Raw genomic sequence first — 18,435 nt, 5'->3', positions numbered from 1 at the left:
CTTTTTCCTCATTCAGAGGAATTTTTTGCTTTCTCTTAGTTTAATCATTTCCAACTGCTAACTGTAGACAAATTTTCTGATGGAAATTGTTTTCTTCCTATCACACAAAAACTGCAATTCCCCAAAAGAGAATAATCTTCCAACACAGAAAACTTCCACTCATGTTTCTGTGGTCTGAACATGCTCCCCGAGAGGAAATCCCAGAACATGCTGAACAAGTATAGTCTTTTTTTTTCATTGCAGTATGGTTGATCCACAATGTGTGTTAGTTTCTACTGTATAGCAGTGGTTCATTATACATACATACATTCTTTTTTATATTATTTTCCTTCCTGTTTTATCACAGAATACTGAATATAGTTCCCTGTGCTCCACAGTAGGACCTTGTTGTTGATCTTTTCTATATATCAGAGCTTGCATCTGCTAATCCCAAACTCCCAATCCATCCTTCCTCCCCCTCCCCCTTGGCAAAACCACAAATCTGTTCTCCGCATCCGTGAGTCTGATTCTGCAAAACACACTATTTTCAAAGATAAATGTTCACTTGGATGAACTGTTGGCTGAAAAAATTATGGACACACATCTTAAAATTCAATCTTTGCCTTAGGATCTCATGAGCTCTCAAGAAATCCTTGTGAACAAAATAGAGAAAGATTAGCAGATGAAGGGGGGTGTCAAAGAGGAGAAGCCAGCCTTTTGGAGGAGACCATCTGAGGAACGTGGAGCTCTACAGGCAGCTGGCTTTGTTTTTGCTGTTGGTCATTTGCTAAATTGGTCTGACTTTCTGTGACATCATGGACTGCAGCATGCCAGACTTCCCTGTCCTTCACCAACTTCCGGAGCTCACTCAAACTCATGTCCATTGAGTAGGTGATGCCATCCAACCATCTCATCCTCTGTCGTCCCCTTCTCCTCCTGCCTTCAGTCTTACCCAGCATTCAGGGTCTTTCCCAATGAGTCAGTTCTTTATATCAGGTGGCCAAAGTATTGGAGCTTCAGCTTCAGCATCAGTCCTTCCAATGAATATTCAGGGTTGGTTTCCTTTAGGATTGACTGGTGGGGTTCAGAAATTTTATCACAACCTCCTGACTTAAATATGGAGGAGCTGGCTTCAAAGCCTCTAAGCAGAGGAGAGGAGGTCCCCTGAGGGTTCTGAGCAGATTGGAAGTTGTTTCCATCGCCCTGTCTGTCTATCGCCCTGGGTGCCAGGCGATGTTAGGACACAGGCTGACATGGACAGAAGTCAGCCACGGCAGGATCAGAGTCCACCAAGAGCTGAGACATCTCAGATGTGGTGACCAAGGCCACGAGGGAAATGTGGCCAAGAGAATCACCAGTCTGCTCTGGAGTTTTAAAAACCACAGATCAAAACAGGCAAAAATGAAACAGGTGGCCGGGCTAGGGGGGTGAGAGTATGACTCATTTATTCCAGGTTTACTAAACAATGAGCTGTGGCTTCTGCAATAGAAGATGTGGCAGTTGCTTGGCAGGCACTGAGCGGAGAGTGGGGAAGCCCAGCACTCTGAACGCCCCAGCCTAGACCTCGAGGCGAAGCCTCGGGCAGAGAAGCGGACAGTTCCACCCCCTACACATGGTGCAAGTGCCAAGGGCCCTGACGGACAGACGGGCAGGTGGGGTGGGGGCCGAAGCTCAGAGGAGGCAGTCAGCACCTAGGACTAGACACACAGATGCTACAGGCTCAGCGTCGGTGGAGGCGGGTGGGAGAGCACATCTCTGCAGGGCACTGGGGCACAGCAGCGTGGAGCGGAGTTAACAGCCAGAGAGGCCAGGCACTTTGCCTGTGTTCCAGGGACAGCAAATTCAAAGCAGGGAGCTGAAGAAGATGGGGTGGAGAGATGGTCAGGAATCAGACCCTAAGGGACTGGGTGAGGGATTGGGTTTGTGGGAAAAATGGAGACCACCAGGGACTTTAAACAGGAGAGTGATTTGACCAGAAACGAACTCCTGAAAAATCGCACTGGCAGCCCTGGTCTGCTTCAGGCATCAACTAGAGACAGCAAGGTGGGCCAGGATGCTACCTGTCACGTTCCTGCAGGAGGAGGTGGCAGGCCTGAACTGGGGGCAGGGTAGGGAGGAAAGGGGTTTAGAGCCGTTTAAGAGGCCTGCAGGGGACTTGGTGACAGACACAGGAGCACCAAGCCACCAGAACCATCCTGGTAACAGAAGCCCCACCAACGCAATGGGCTTGCTTCATTACAAGCAAGGAGAGAGGCAAGGGCCCTTCTCTAATTTTTCTTTTTTTTTTTTTTTCGGGTGTGCCTGTAGCCTGCAGGACCCTAGTTCCCTGACCAGGGATTGAGCCCGGTAAGATTGCCAAGTTCTAACCACTGGCCCACCAGGGAATTCCCAAGGGCCCTTCTCTTAAGAAGGCTTTGACTTTGGAGAGAAAAGATGCCCTCCCTCATCTCGTTGGCCAAAAGTATGTTGAAAGGCCACCCATAGCTGTGAGGAAGGCTGAGTGACTTCAGGGGAGTTGACTGGTACCCTGAACACAATCAGAGTTCAGCTGGGGAGGAAGAGCAGCTGAGTATCGGGTGAGGACCCTGCAGCGTCTGGGATTGGACCGGCCCGGTTTAGAGATGCATGGCCATCGGGAAGGTGGGCAGTTAGACATCCGCACCTGAAGCTTGGGTACGGACACTGGCCTGAAGCCACAGAGTTGGGTTTGCCAGCTCACAGTGAAGGATGACCTGTAAGTTTCCCAGCCCATTCTGCCCTGTAGACCCACTAGAGTAAGAATGGGGCATCCTATCAGGCTTCCAAAGGAGTTAATTCCACTGCCTTGGCTCTCGGATGGTCTCTGTGTGTGAACCTTGACCCACCACGGGCTTATCACCTCCTCGTGGGAAGAGCTGGACCTTCTTCCTGGTCACCCCGGCAGTTCACACAAGGCAAGGCACAGGGATGTGAGTTGACAGAGCCTTTGCCCACCCTGAGATTCCAAGGCCTGGCATCCATATCTGCCCAGGGTGAGCTGACCTTGGCTGTCTGGGTACCAGACAGGTCTCTTCCCCACTTCTCCCCACCAGCAGTCAGGATGCTCATCTGTAATCAGGGGTGTCCAGGAAGGCGGCTTCCTGGCTCACTGTTAGTTACCCTTGTCAGTTATACTGAGAAGGGCCTTCCTCAGTGATTTGTCCGTCTGCACAGCCAGAGCCAGGCCTGGACAGGCAGCAGTGGCCAGCCTGTGCTCTCAGGCAGGCCCACAGCGGTGGCTCCCCGGACCCCCAGGGATGCAAGGGCAGGCCAGGCCAGGCCAGGCTCTCTTGCCTGCTCTTTCCATCCTCTCTGGCCTCACTGGCCACAAACGTTCTTTTTTTTTTTTTATAACTGGAGTAAAATTGTTTTACAATGTTGCATTAGTTTCTGCTGCACAAGGAAGTGAATTGGCCAGATGTATACACATACCGGCTCCCTCTAGCACCTCCCTCCCCTTCATCCCCCTCATCTAGGTCATCCCAGAGCACCAAGCTGTGCTACACACCAGCTTCCCACTGTCTGTTTTACAGATAGCAGTGTATATATATGGAGAAGGCAATGGCACCCCACTCCAGTACTCTTGCCATGGACGGAGGAGCCTGGTGGGCTGCAGTCCATGGGGTCGCTAAGAGTCAGACACGACTGAGCAACTTCACTTTCATTTTTCACTTTCATGCATTGGAGAAGGAAATGGCAACCCACTCCAGTGTTCTTGCCTGGAGAATCCCAGGGATGCGGGAGCCTGGTGGGCTGCCGTCTATGGGGTCACACAGAGTTGGACACGACTGAAGTGACTTAGCACAATCCCTCAATTCACCTCACCCCCTCTTCCCCCCACCACAAGTCCACAGGCCCACTCTCTACATCTGCATCTCTATTTCTGCCCTGCTAATAGGGACCTAATTAAATTTAAGAGCTTCTGCACAGCAGAGGAAACCATAAACAAGACAAAAAGACAACCCTCAGAATGGGAGAAAATATTTGCAAATAAAGCAACTGACAAAGGATTAGTCTCTAAAATATACAAACAGCTCATGCAGCTCAATATCAAAACAATAAATATCCCCATCAAAAAAAAAAATGGGCATAAGACCTAAACAGACACTTCTTCTTACAGGAAGGCATTTCCCAACTCCTCAGCATCCCATTCCCACAACACCTCCTCATCCCCCTCCACTGGATGCTATGGTTGGACCGCCCCGCCCCAGGGCTCTCCCCTCTCCCAAGTGCCCTCTTCTTGTCCCTGGCCCATCTCCACCCCCCTGCCCCTCAGTCTGGCCTCTCTCCTGAGCTCCAGGCCCCTCCAATCCCACTGATCTGACCCCCAGACTCACCCACGCTTCCGCCTGCTTCCGTCTGAAGTGGGCCTCGGGTGCCTCAGCTCCCAGGGACCTCCAGCAAAGATGCCCCCTCCCATGTGAAGCCAGGTGGTGCAGACCCCCAGCCTCAAGTCTCCAAATGGCTGGTGAAGGTCACAGTATGCACTGTCTCCAGTGGCAGGACAGACAGGTCCTATCTCTGGGGCTGCAGGGGAGGGTCAGGTGAACATTACTCCTTGAATACGAACAGCCTTTCATGGGTTGTGTTTGCCAGTCACATGCTGACCTCATTGAGATCAGCCCGAGATAGACTGGATGGGGTGAATAAAAGCCAGGATCTCGCAAGTGTCAACTACTCTCTCTCTCTCTCTCTCACACACACACACACACACACACACACACACACATTCACACACACACACACACATTCACACAGTCACAGATTCACACACATATTCACAACACTCACACACACTTACACATTCATACACACACACACACACATTCACATTCACACACACATTCACAGGCACACACCTGTGGTCTCCATCCAGGCACGTTTCCTGGGTCTCATGGGAAGCCACCACAGAGCGCACAGTCCGGGCTTTGAGCTCCCAAAATCCATCCCTCTTCTTGGAAGCTATATCCAGATTTTTTATTCGAGTGTCCTGTCTCCCCTAGCCCAGCCCCACTTCCACGTCCAGGCCATGGAAGTGGTCCACCCCAGAGGTCCCACCCCTGGTTCAGCACTGGGGACCTGACCCAGTTCAGGCCAATGAGACAAAGGAGATTTGCTGGGGGCTTCAGGGAAGGAAGTTCCCCCAAAAGCATCTCAGAGGGCCTGAGCTGCAGCCCAAGTGCCCAGCCACCTCGGACACTGAAGACAGCCAGTCGAGGCTTGCTGAGCCAACGAACCCGAAGTTCGGTCACAACATCCCTGCATAGTGAGAGCCTGGTGTTAGTGGTGGGGGAGGCTAGAGGTGTGAATACTTAAAAGTCCCAGAGGCGGGGCCAAGGCTCTGCAGGCCAGTGGAACCAAGGGGAGTAAGTCCAGCGTGGTTACCAAATCCAGCCAAGAATGAAGAGAAGGGGGCCAGCAGGCTGGACAGCGTCCAAGTCACTGTGGAAGGCCTGGGAGCTGGCTGGAGGGAAGTGTGGCTAGGGGAGGCCCTGAGATGGACCAGGGGCATCTGTGGCCTTGAGAATCGGGAGAGAACTCCAACAAGTGTGACCTGCCCACCTCTTAGCTCTCTTGGACTGACACACACCTGGAGATGTACCAGCTCCCACACTCGGTGCAGCTCAGACCTCTAGCCTGCTGGTTACTCAGTTGGGTAGGATCACCACACCAGGTCCTACCCCTGGAGCTCTCTCTGTAGAGCCGGCTCCCACCCCCCTCCCACAAGATGCTCCCTGCAAGCCCCACCTGTGACAGAGCAGGGCTCTCCCGGCATAGTACCCCACCAGCTGATACATCTTTGAATCTCATCTTGTAAGAAACCTAATGTGAATATTTCCTACTGAATAAAAATTTCTCATCATGACATAAAAGTGAAGACTCTCATGTTGGCACCTTGGAGGCAGATCCCCCACATACCCTGGGGCACGGCGCCCCAGGTTTGGAAGCTCGTGGAGATTGCTAGGTCTGGGCTTCAAGCTTGATTCCACCACCAATGAGCTGTGTGGCTTTGGGCAAGAAAATTAACCTGTCAACGTGGAAAGAAGGAAGGAAAGGAGGGAGGGAGGGAGGGAGGGAGGGAGGGAAAAGCTAAGTTTTCTAACAGGGACACCTAGAAATGAGCTCCCCACGCCCCCTTTCCTAACTGCTCTGCTCACAGGAATCCTGGCTGTCAGAGCCAACACTGTCGGCCACAGGACAAGGCAGAGCTCCAGCAGTAACAATGCTGCCACCTGAAACAAAGCTCAGGATAAATAAAACCAAGACTCTGACAGGCATCTCCTTCACCTGCTTTTCCCATAGAACAGATTTATGCAGACATAAATCCCTGCCACTGGAAGCCCAGCTGGCCCCCGGGCCCAAGAGCACAAGTCCATGACCCCCAGAAAGGACGCAGGCCGCTGCTGTGTGTGCAGCCCAGGCACCCGATGGCGCTGGAGACCCGGGCTGCATGCTGGGAAGGGAGGCAGGTGGGGAGACAGGGAAGCTCGCCCATCATGCCCAGGCCTTCTTGCGCCTGGGGGCCAACTGTCCAGGTTTATCCCCGCCCCTCCTTGGGCCTGATACCACATCTGTGAAATGCAGTCCTGGGACTGCCTCCTGAGTTCTCCCTGTTAAATAATGTTACTGAGGACAGCACCCAACAGCCTCCTTGGCACCCTTATCTGCCCTTCCTGTCACCTGGTCCCCATCCCCTGCACCCCAGCCAACCACCAGCGAAAACATCAGTGAATGGGGCTGAAGCCCAGGGGAACTCAAAAGGAAGTGGAGGTCACACGCCGGTGGGGGGCTGTCCAAGACATAGGGCCTGCCGGGTGGGCCGTCCCAGGACAAAAGCGCAGATAACCACAGCTCCACTGCATGGCAGGCGGAAAGTGAAAGTTGCTCAGTCGTGTCCGACTCTTTGCGACCCCATGGACTATATAGTCCATGGAATTCTCTAGGCCAGAATACTGGAGTGGGCAGCCTTTCCCTTCTCCAGAGGATCTTCCCAACCCAGCGATCAAACCCAGGTCTCCTGCACTGCAGGCGGATTCTTTACCAGCTGAGCCACAAGGGAAGCCCACGTGGCAGACGGAAATGGAGGGGAAAGAAAATAAACACACACCTTCTGAGCGCGTCTGTCAGCTTTTGTTGGTTTCGTTTTGTTTTGAACACTAAGATTTATTTTCAAACAGCACACAGACTCCTGCGGGGCTGGGCCAGGCCAGGCTAGGCTGGTGACTGGGCCCGAAGTCTCTGGAGACCCTGGACCCCACCCATGGCGGCTGCCAGGAAAGGAGAGCCTGGCCCAGGCGGCACGGCCCAAGCTTCAGGCAAGCGTGGTGGCTCGGTGGCCCCCAGGCCCCGTCCCGTGGCCGGCGGCGGTGACACCAGTGGGCGAGGGTCGGGGAGGCGGCCGGGAGCTCAACTAGGGAACACAGCAGCTTTAGGAACACTGGCGACTCTGCCGGACTCGCCGAAACCAGGCTCTTTGGAAAACAACCTCATCTTTGGGAGAACACCTCCTGGCTTAGGTCTCTCCTCTCAATTTCCCTTTTACTTCTCAAAAGTTTAAAAACAAAAACAAAAACAAAAAAGAAAGAAAGAAACACACATTTTTCGGGAGAAGGTGCTGTTCTTCACGCGCCCAGAGCTCCACCAGCTGCACTCTCACTGTACTCGCTCGGTAAAGTTCTCAGGGAAGACGCCCCGGCATTTCTCCAGCTCCTTGTGCTGGTTCCAGTCACTCTCCTTCACGCCCATGAGCCAGCCTTCATCCTAAGGGGAAGTGAGCAAGGTTGCAGGGGGAGGAGGGCATTCACACCTACGGGCTGGGCCCTCCTTCTGCAGGCTGTTTCTCCTAGGCTGTCAGACTTAAAGACTCAAACTGACACCTCCTACCCCAGGAGCCATCCCGGCCTTCAGCAGGCAGATTTAACTCTTTGTTGTTTGGTGAGTCCTCCTCACTGCAGAAAGACAGCTTGACTGCCGCACTGGTCCAAACGCCTCTAAACAACTCCCTCAGTCCCCACCACAGAGCTCCTCACTGGCTGGTGCCCACAGAAGACATCACCAAGGAGCATATCAGCTGTCCTTCCGGCCTTCTACAAACAATGCACTGACCACTTAAAAGCTTCTAGAGTGACCTGAGGTGTTCCACCAAGCCCTCCAAGCTGAACCTGACCTTTGCTTTAATATTGACCCCTCACAGGGATCATCCATTCAAGCCCTGACAAGCCTTGACCCTGGGCCTGCGGTGACCACACACCCTGCCTGAAGCCAAGGCCATTGCTGCCCTTGCAGCTGGGCCATCCCTGGGACCTACCCACATGATTTCCTGCCTTGTCTGACACCCTATGTGGGTCCTACGTGAGCCGCGTCTACCATCACAGACGGCTCCCGCTGTGTGCTAGGGGACCAGGACTCTGCTCCTGAGAACCCCACCCAGCCCAGGGCTGGCCCATCAGGGAGATCAGCGGAGACCTGGGGCTTTAGGAGAAGTAACTAATTCAGCACCAGGCCCAGGAAAGCCTTCTTATTCAAACCTCCCAGCCCACGGTGGGCTCAAAAAGTACCTAGTAGCCTCAAGTTCCAGCCCAGGACGCCCCAGCCAGACTGGCCTCAATCCACACCCGGCCCTCCTCCCCGACTCAGTCACTCTGATAATTAGATCACACAGACGTGTTGACGACTAAAAGCTTAGGAATCCCACCAGGTCTGCTCCACACCATTGCTGCCACCTGGATATTCACATGGGCACCCGCACGGCACCATCAATGCCCCACAATCAAGGGCTCCTGCTGAGGGACCCACTCTGAGGACATTCACTAACAAAGCAAGGCCGCAGCAGAAGCGTCTGGGATGCTTCGGAGTGAGGACCAGCTGGGGACAGGGCTGGAGACTCAGGGGTCTCTCCCTGTGGGCAGGGACGTGTGCGGTCCTTGTAGACAGGGCAGGGCCAGCCTGGGGGGTGGCACCCAGGACCAGTGGGAGGCTGTAGAGCAGGCTGGGGGGTGGGGGAGGCCCATGGAGAGGCAGCCAGGGGTCCTGTCCTGGATGAGAGAGACCGTGGAGGGGCAGGGAAGGGAGAAGATGACGAAGGAACTGAGATGCAGAGAGCCCAGGGGAAGGCAGACCGAGCCTGAGGAGAGGAGGAAGCAGGAAGCAGGAAGTGAGAGACTGAGGTGGGAAGAAGAGTGAACAGCCAAGGGGAGCCCTGAGGGCCGCAGGGATGGAAGGGAAGGAAATGCTCGGTGGTGGGCAGAGGCCACGGATTGGCAGGCGGGGCTCTGCTGCCCCCTGCTGGCCGCCGTGCCTCCCACAGAGCCGGCCTCACCTGCTCCTCCGGGTTCTGGAAGGGGATCACCAGCACCACATCCCCAGCCTTGAGCTGCAGCTCATCCGTGTCAGTGGCCGTGTAGTCGTGCTGGGCCTGCACCTGCAGAGGGTGGGGGAGAGCTGACACCCCCTCCCTCAGCGACCTTTTCCCCCCCTGCAGTCCCATGGGCACCGGGAGCAAGTGAACGCAGCAGGAACTGGGCTGGGACACCACCTCACACCTGGGGAGCGGGGGGTTGGGGGGGAGAGGCGTGGGGTGGGCATGGGCCACCCCCATAGCCCAGGGCCCAAGGAGATCGCAGGTCAGCAGGCCAGACTCACCTTGAACATGAACCCCGGGGGCAGGTCCAGACGTCCTGCCCCACTGCCGCTCTCCACCGTGCCATTCACTGTTGCCGAGAAGGTCTCCACGACCACCGCGGGCAGAGAGCTCTGGCGGGGGAGGAGAGTAGGTCAGTGACGCGGGGAGGGGGTCCAGGAGGGCGGGCCGCGCCGGCAGAGGAGGGGGGGTGTCTGTGCCTGACGCCAGGCCAGCGGGCCTCCAGGTTCCTCGACAGGAACTGTGACCTGGACCAGCACAGAGCAAGACACGGGCTAGGGAGCCGCGAGTGGCGGGGAGGAATCACAGGGCCTGGGTCCCTGGCATCTTACGGAGGCTGCTTCACTTGCGGTCGTCTCCCCAGGCTCCTGGGCTCCAGCCGCCTCCGAGGCCTCCGCTGGCTGCAACATAAATGCCACGTGGGGTCAGACGCAAGACAGGGTGTGCCGGCCAGAACAAGGAGACGTTGCAGAGGGCCAGTGCCTCTGTCCAGTGCAGGGAGCCCCGGAAGGAAAGGCCCTGGGCGTGGGGAGCAGCTGGAGAAGGCGCTGGCAGGCACACAGACCCCGACCCCAAAGTGAGGAGCTGCTGAGAAGCCCAGCACAGGCCCCTGGGCCCCCTCACAGGCTCTGCCTTCTAAGCCCAAACCCTGGTTGAGCCTCGGCTTCCTTCTTCCCACCTGCTCAGCCCCATTGGCCCCTCACAGGTGGCTCCCACGGTGAGGGCCCAGGCAGGGCACCGCGGACGCTGCTTGGCTGCAGTCGGGCCGAGCTGGGTCTGCCCTGAGACTCAGCCACGTCTGAGCTCTGGGAGCAATCACTCAACCCTCCTGGCCCCCAGGAGGCAATGTCTAGGTTAGGCTGAAGATTCAAGGAGAATTCTAGAAAGTGCCCACTGTAAACCAGGAGGTCATCTCAACACACCTCCCTCCCACCGAGGGGGCCCTGAGCTGGGAGGCTGGTGCTGGCCAGCAGACGAGGGCTGAGCGGATCTGCGCCCCTCCGGCACGAGTGACAGACAAGCCCTGTGCAGGGGCCTCCTGGCTAAAGGCTCACCCTCAGTCCCACCGTGACCCCTCCTGTGCCCCTTCCTCCGGCCTCTTCCTCCATGCTACACCCCCAAGAGGCAGGGAGGGTGGGGGCGCTGACAGGGCACTTACTTGGGCAGGCCCCGGCTCGGCCGTCTGGCTGGGCCAGGCCACAGCAAAGGTGCCCTCGGCAGCGCTGGGCTCCCCGGAAGGCAAGCTGCCGGCTGGACTCTCTGTGGGCTAGTGACGGGCCAGCGCGGGGAAAGGGGAGGGAGGGCCGGGGCGGCAGGGGGAGGTGTCGGGCGGGGCAGGAGACAAGAGAAGAAGGTGGTGAGCCGCCAGCATGGGCCAGCTGAGTGCCCAGAGGGCAGGGAGGTGTGGATGCCGCAGTAGCGCAGCTCCTGCCAGGGAAGCGGCGCTGCCCGCCGGCGCCAGACTTCCTAGGGCCTCCTCCGGTGGAGCTTCGCAAGCCCCAGGCCTGGGCTGCCGGCCTTCATGCCAGCCCCTCCTGCTCCTGCAGGAGCTCCATCGCCGGCTGCGGGGCGTCCCCTGCCCCCCGAGTCTCCGTCCCTGAGCCCCCAGGTGACGGCGGCTCCCGGTCCAGCCTCAGGCCGCTTGTCCTGCTCCTCGAGTCGCCACCCCTCTCTCCTGTGTCCCACCAGCTCGCTAGTCCCACTGCCCTAAGGGGCCTCTGCTGACAGAAAACCCCTCCACCCCGAGGTCCCCCTGCTCCCCAGACCTGGGCCCAGTACAGGGACACCCCATCCACCCTGGGGACCAGCTGGTCACTGTCTAGGGCCATTCACAGCCCCTGAAAACTGGGCTGCACCCTGGGGAACTCTTCAGAGGCTGAACTGAGGAGCCCTGTCCCAAAGGGCCTGGCTGAAGGCGCAGGGTCCCTAACAGCGGGAGGCGCGGCCGTGCGTGCCCGTGCACCTGTGAACGGTGCGGCACGCGGTGGGCGGGGCCGCACACACAGCACAGCGGCTCCCCTGCGGGGCGGGCACAGCGCCAGCACAGCTTACCTCCCAGAGGTCCCATGGAATCGACTGAGCGCAGAGAGGGGAGAAGGACAGTTAGCACGGAGGTTAGAGACAGGCAGGCAAACAGTCCCCAGGCCCACCCCAGGCCCACCCCAGGGCCCTCGAGCCCAATAGGTGTGGGGCAGAGCAGAACTAGGCTCTGAGGCCTCCAGAGGACCGAGTCCTGGACACCTTCAGGAGACCGAGACCACAGGCCAGGGCACACCCACATCCAGGGCTGCCACCGGGAGAGGAACGGGGTGCTCAGATGGATGGACTATGTGAGCTGCCAGTCAGGTATGCAGCTGACCTCCTGAGGGGTCTCTCATTGACCTGTGGTCAGGACCAAGGGAAGTGACAAGAGTGGGGACCAGGGCTCCAGGGGAAGGCAGGTGAGTGGGAGGAGAGCCGGGGACCCCAAAACCCCCAAAGGAGGTTGGTGGGCAGACATGAACCCAGGCCCCGGTGCCCAGAGGCCAGTGGGCCCGTGGGCGGTGGTGGGCTCACACCAACCTGACCAGAGGGCGTGGGCGCCTTCACAGGGCTTGCCACAGGCGGGAGGGGGTCAAAGTCCAGGTCCAGCAGACTGGCCTGCTCCGAGAAAGGCCCCGGGGCCTCAAACTTGGCAGCAGTGGCAGAGAGGAAGGCGGTTAGTGACGGGCAGCAAGCGCTCAGCCAGGACGCGCACAGCAGGCTCCTCTCCCAGGCATACCCACTGACACAAGGGAGGCCCGTCCCACACACCTGGCACCGGCCCCACCCTCACAAGGACACACCTGGGGCCAGCTCAGCCCTCAGCCAGGCAGCCACCCCCAGACCAATGCCCAGCCTCCAACGCTCTCCGTCCCACGGGCCGAGAAGATGTCCCAGTGTGCGTGCCCAACAACTCCCCTGATCTCGTGTTCCTTCCAGCAGCGGCCCAGCCACGGTGCGGCCTGGACAAGACCACACAGCGACAAGACCACGCAGCCCCTCTGGCTCAGAGGAGCCCTACACAGGCACGGGCTGTCCCAGATGGACAGGTGGTCCCTCAGTGACCCCCACCCCCAGCCAGTTCAGGGCCGACCGAGCCAGCACACCGTGCCCGGGAGCCCCATCGTAAACACAGGGGTCCCCAACATTGGAGCACCCATGTTCACAGTGCAGGGCCCTCTCCAGTCACCCCACGGTCCCTTCAGCGGGGCTGAGCGCAGCCCAGGGATGTGCATGGAGCAGGCACGGCCCCCAGGAGACCGCAGCGCAGTGGCACTGCCACTGTGAGAAGCCAGCTGCTTAGTAAGCGGGGCCATACGACCACGGAAGACATCTTCCCAGAGCCGGCCCCGGTCCAGTGGACACACCGCCTCCCTACGAGGATGGCTTGCTCAACTGCATCCTCGTCTCATACCAGGGGCTTACCCCGGGACCAGGAGTACTCTGCCTGCCCTGCCTTGGCCCAGGGTGCGGTCCTTAAAGCAGAGCTGAAAGGGCCACAGCCCCACAAGCCCAGGGCAGCCAGCTCCCTCCCTACCCCCTTGATGGTGCCCAGAACTGATGGGACTCGCCCTCCAGCCCAAGGCACCAGAGATCCTCCATTCAGAAGGGCCCAAGACCTGGGAGAAGGCAATGGCACCCCACTCCAGTACTCTTGCCTGGAAAATCCCATGGACCGAGGAGCCTGGCAGGCTGCAGTCCATGGGGTCGCTAAGAGTCGGACACGACTGAGCGACTTCACTTTCACTTTTCTCTCTCACGCATTGAAGGAAATGGCAACCCACTCCAGTGTTCTTGCCTGGAGAATCCCAGGGGTGGGGGAGCCTGGCAGGCTGCCGTCTATGGGGTCGCACAGAGTCGGACACGACTGAAGCGACTTAGCAGCAGCAGCAAGACCATGGGCAGGGCACTCCTGGAGGGCCTTCCCAGCTGAGCTGTGGCCTGTCCAGGGAGGCCAAGACCAGGGTCCTGAGAAGGACTGGAGTTGCCAATCCACAGCTCAGGGGACAAGGGGCTGAGCTCAGAGACGTCACACCAAGGGGACTCATTCCCGCCCCACGGTCACCCCCAGCCACAAGGCTCTCCTTTAGGTCAAGCCCTGTCCAGTGAGCCCGGAAGGAAGGTCACCACTGTCTCTCTAGCATCAGTCCAAGACACTGTGGAGGCTGAGCTCTGGGTGCCCTCCGGCCAGGGACAGGTAGCATTTCTCTCCCCAGGGTCGCCCCACCGCCCACCCTCTCTCAGAAGTCAACCAAGCCCAGACAGAAGCCCCTCAGATTCCGAGTGGACAGGGTCACCAGGCTGAAGGCAGGCTGCATCTTCTCTGCCCCACCTCCCAGCATTTCAGCCTTCCCCACGCAGGCTGGGAGCCTTCCCCTGAGCATAGGGACACAGGCTACTCAGCCCTGGCCAGCAGAGCAGCCTAGTCAGCACAGCATCATGGATGGACCAGTCCACCCCCGCCCCAGGCAACAGAACCCATGGGGGCACTGCCCACCCCACCAGGCAGGGCCTCAGCTCCCAGGAGTGGGCAGAGAGACAGCAGGAGAGGCATGCAGGGACCGGGGGCAGGGCAGACCGCCTGGCTGCAGCTGAGGCCCACAGTTCCTAGCCGGTTCAGTGGGAACAACCCCTCCCAGAGAGGACTGAACACTGAGCCGGGCCAGTGGGTCAGCGGCTGGCTGCATTCTCTGTGTAGCATCTACCAGCCCTTATGTGCCCGAGGCGGAGGCAGGCTCCAGGCAGCGAGCACCCCAGCTGCAATCCGCCCAGAGGTCGTGGTTTCCCCAAGACCCCAGGAGCACCTTGAGCCAGTCTCAGCCGTACTCTGCAGAGGGGCTCCCGCCCTGGTCCCCAAGCCGAAGCACCACCCGCCTGCCCCCAGACATCTGTATTGAAAGTTCCAAGCTTAATCCAAAGTCCTCCTGTGGGGGCTTGAAGCCCACTCGGCCACGGCCCCTTGTAGCAGGAAACGCTGTCCTGTGCTCCCAACTGCCTCTTCGGCCACATGCACACCCTCCAGTCCTCCCCTCCCCTCCAGGCCTCTGAGCTTGTGCAGAGGAAGACCCCTGGCAGGGCAAGCCCACAGGAGCACTGCGACTCGGGGCCCAGCGCAGGTTGGGACTGGCTGGCCTACACAAAAGGTGAGTCCGGCACAGACAGGGAGGCCTGGAAGCCAGGCTTGGAGAGGTCGGCATACTGTGGCCTCTGTGAGCTGATGTGACTGCGGGCAGCCCGCCTCTTCTGCCACCAAAGCGACCTTCCCTGCTCCGCCCTCCCTTCGTCCTTCTGGGAACGGGCGTTGCACGCCTCTGAGGGCGGGTACAGCAGCCTCTCTGCTCTGTGACCCGGCCACTGCCGCACCTCCGTGTGGTGACGGCAATTCTAGAAGCTGGAGTCTTGGCGCCTTGGAGGGCTCCCGAACCGGTCCGGTGGCCTCCTCACCTGACACTGAACTCCTGCCCCTCCTGAGCCTGCCTCCCGCCACTCCCAGCCTATATACAAGCTGCCGCCTCTGGCTACAGCTTGCGTCTGCTCACAGCCACTTGGCAAACTTCACCTGCTCCAGGAAGTCTTCCCTGATTGGCCCAATTCCTCTGAGCCGCCCAGCCCTCTGGGCCACAATGTCAACGGACTCTGGAGGCCACTGTTGAGTCAGCCATCTCTATGAGGACCATTTCCCCTTGTCCCTCCATTTGGCCACATGCTCAGAGAGAAATGAAGAATGATGGGCGGGGGAGTGGACGGATGTGCGAGAAGGAGGCTCAGAACCAATCCCTGCAGTCAGCCTCCTGGGTCCTGAGGCACAGGCACAGGGCATGGGATGGAGGGGAAGGCCATGCACGCCCCGAAAGAGCAAGAGAAGGCGGAGAGAGAGCTGGGCCGCGGTGGCCGCGGCTGACCTGGGAAGGGGTGGTCACGCTGATCTCAGGGACAAACGTGTCGTCAAACAAGCTGAGGATCTGCTCCTGCTTGACCTCCTTGGACGGGGTGTGTTTGGGAGGCGGAGGGACTGGTGGGCCTTTCCGAAGCTGGGGGTCGGCGGCAGGTGAGGGGGCCGTGTGGAAAGGCGCAGCGGAGCGCGGGGGTGGGGGGGACAGAGACAAAGCCACGGTTAGTCACCTCCCAGCCACGGCCCCACCAGCAACCAAGGAACACAGACAGGGAAAGCCATCACCCCCAAGACACCGACACGGAGACCACAAGGGCCCCTGGGAGCGGCCGAGGCCCGGCGGTCAGGAGCCCTGCACAGAGAGAGGTGGGTCAGAGGGCAAGGGAGTGAGACAGGAGAAAGGGAGAGAGCAAGACAGAAAAGAAGGCAAGACGGGCCTGCCGGGCTGTCAGGGGCCACGTCAGAGGGTCCGGCTCCTGCTGCCCTTGGTGGGGAAGCTGAGGAGAGAAACAGGAGCTGAGAGAGAGCCAGCACCCAGGCCCCCTGCCCCTCTGCCCAGCCTCCTGCCCCCGCCCCCGGAGGAGCTGCAGTCCAGACTCTGGAGGCCACCATGCAGCCAGGGCCCCGCCGAGGGCCACACATCTGCCCACCAAGCCTGGGTTTCCTCACTTGTCAAGTTGAGGCAATAAGAGTATCCACCTCACAGGCTGGTGTGAGGACAATGAATGAAAATACAGAAAGGCTGGCGCAGGGTGCGGCCCAGAGTAAGTGTCCGAGTGTGGGCTCTCATCACCCTCTCAGCATCGCTCTCCTAATCAGCTGTGAAGCAGGCCTGCAACTGGCAGAGCTGCAGCCGGGAGCCCAGTGGCTGGTTGTGGGGGCGGGGAGGGGGGTCGGTCAGCCCATCAGGGTTCAGATGGGGCTGCACAGTGGACCCCACTCCTCCTTTCTCCCTTTCCGGCTCCTGGGGATGCTGCAGAAACCTGGAAGAAACTGGGTTGGGGGGAGGGCCCTCACCGAGCCCCTCCTCTTGCCGGCCCTTTCAGGGTCCTGGGTGCCCCCCACCCCCACAAGAAAGGAGGTGAGGCAGAGGGAGAGGCGGCCACCTTGGCAGACCCAGATGCTCTGGGGGCTGAGGGCCCTGGAGCCTGTGTCTCCACAAGAAAGAAAGATGGAGAGAGTTCAGCAGCCCGGAGGCCAGGGAAAGGGAAGAAGGGGTGCCGCAGCAGGGTGGGGGCACCAGACTGTCACAGATGCCCTGGGAGGGGCCGAGCCCACAGGGACAGGGGACTGGAAGGAGCCGGGACGACGGCAGAGCAGGAAGAAGCAAGGGAGGGGACAGGCCACCAAGACAGGCACCTACCTGAGACGGGGACTTGGGGAGGGTGGCCCCGGGGGTGGCCGCGCCAGCCGGCTCGGGCTCATGGTTGACTCTGATCTCGGGGGTGGCAGCAGGGGAGCCATCAGGCGGCGGTGAGGGGCTCTTGTTCCCTTTCGCAGGCACGTTGTCACTGCAGAGAGAGAGGAGGGAGAGAGAGCCCGATGGAGGGAGGCTGAGGTGTCCGAGAGGGAGAGAGGAAACGTGTGTGTGTGTGACAGGCTGTGTGCACGCACCAATGCCCTGGGGACCTGTGTATGGAAATGTGCATGCACATGTGTGTGTGTCCATGTAGATCCTGGGAGACTCAGGGTGCTTGTGTGTCCACAGACTCACTGTGAAAATATGACACCCATGTGTGCATGAGTGCATGTCCCCACACATTTACGTGTGAATGTGCATAAGAACAGGTGGAAATGAGGCCACACAGGCATGAGCACTGGGAACACGCAGGTATCTGCAGCAGGGCCTGCCCTGGACACAGTGACAACCCCACCCCAGCTGGAGGAGCAGGGAGGGTCCCTGGGAGGCATCACCAGGCGGGATCCCCAGCCTCGTGCAGGGGCGCTGAGCCCACAGCAGGAGAAAGCCAAACATCCTAGAAGCAAAGAGAGTATCATCCGACATGGCACGCAGCAGCCCCTGTGCTCAGGGCGAGCCTGCTCCTCAGCCTGACCCCAGGGGCCTCCGGGCAGGCCTGCCTGCCATCTGCCCTCACCCCAGCCAGCCCCACCTCCAGGGCCCGGCTCCCCACCACACCAGAGTGGCTGGCTCCAAGCTCTTGCTCCTGTGGGTCCTCCCAGGGAACCTGGGTGATCAGCAGAGGCCACAGGCAGAGGGGATAAATAAAGGGGGTGCTTCAGAGCCTGGATGAAGTGGGAGAAGCCGTCAAGTCTCAGTACCGACAAGGACAAACGGCATGCACAGCCCACCACTTGGGCACAAAGGGGCAGAAATAGACATCTATGTTGTACTTGCCTGGAGAGACTCTAGAAGAGTGCTGACTGAGACCAGCCCCACCTACAGGGGGCTGCTTACACTTATGTTTGAAAAGTGAAAGTGAAAGTCGCTCAGCCGTGTCTGACTCTTTGCAACCCCATGGACTATACAGTCCATGGAATTCTCCAGGCCAGAATACAGGAGTGGGTAGCCTTTCTCTTCTCTAGACAATCTTCCCAACTCAGGGGTTGAACTCAGGTCTCCCGCATTGCGGGCAGATTCTTTACCAGCAGAGCCAAGGGAAGCCCAAGAATACTGGAGTCGGTAGCCTATCCCTTCTCCAGGGGATCTTCCCAACCCAGGAATCGAACCGGTGTCTCCTGCATTGCAGGCAGATTCTTTACCAACTGAGCTATCAGGGAAGCCCATATTTTATGTTTACATTAAATGAAAATGCAGCTCCTCGGTCACAAGGGCTACATTTTAAGTGTCCCCTGGCCACATGGGGTGGACAGACACCATGTTGGATAGGGCAAGTCCAGAAGGACAGACAGAAACTAGGAATCC

The 18,435-nt window shown here is 58.9% G+C and overlaps 1 protein-coding gene across 22 annotated transcripts in view; it reads right to left on the bottom strand.

The window, feature by feature from the left end:
• Positions 1-7,121: 7,121 nt before the first annotated feature.
• Positions 7,122-18,435, bottom strand: part of BIN1 (bridging integrator 1) — a 56,924-nt gene continuing 45,610 nt past the window's right edge. For 5 of the 22 annotated variants that reach the window (XM_061432361.1, XM_061432371.1, XM_061432380.1 and 2 more), the window contains 9 exons: positions 16,915-17,062; positions 15,562-15,690; positions 12,200-12,307; positions 11,690-11,713; positions 10,797-10,904; positions 9,970-10,038; positions 9,640-9,750; positions 9,317-9,418; positions 7,122-7,758 (listed from right to left, as the gene is read on the bottom strand). In XM_061432361.1, coding sequence (XP_061288345.1) covers positions 7,651-7,758; positions 9,317-9,418; positions 9,640-9,750; positions 9,970-10,038; positions 10,797-10,904; positions 11,690-11,713; positions 12,200-12,307; positions 15,562-15,690; positions 16,915-17,062 — 907 coding nt within the window. In that variant the 3' untranslated portion in view covers positions 7,122-7,650. The remainder of the gene's footprint in view (positions 7,759-9,316; positions 9,419-9,639; positions 9,751-9,969; positions 10,039-10,796; positions 10,905-11,689; positions 11,714-12,199; positions 12,308-15,561; positions 15,691-16,914; positions 17,063-18,435) is intronic. The other 17 variants (XM_061432415.1, XM_061432444.1, XM_061432466.1 and 14 more) reach the window with 5 other exon arrangements.

This window comes from Bos javanicus, chromosome 2 (genome assembly GCF_032452875.1).
Source record: "Bos javanicus breed banteng chromosome 2, ARS-OSU_banteng_1.0, whole genome shotgun sequence".
Classification (NCBI taxonomy): domain Eukaryota; kingdom Metazoa; phylum Chordata; class Mammalia; order Artiodactyla; family Bovidae; genus Bos; species Bos javanicus.
Note: the sequence above shows the minus strand (reverse complement) of the source record. Positions and strands in the feature narration are given on the sequence as shown.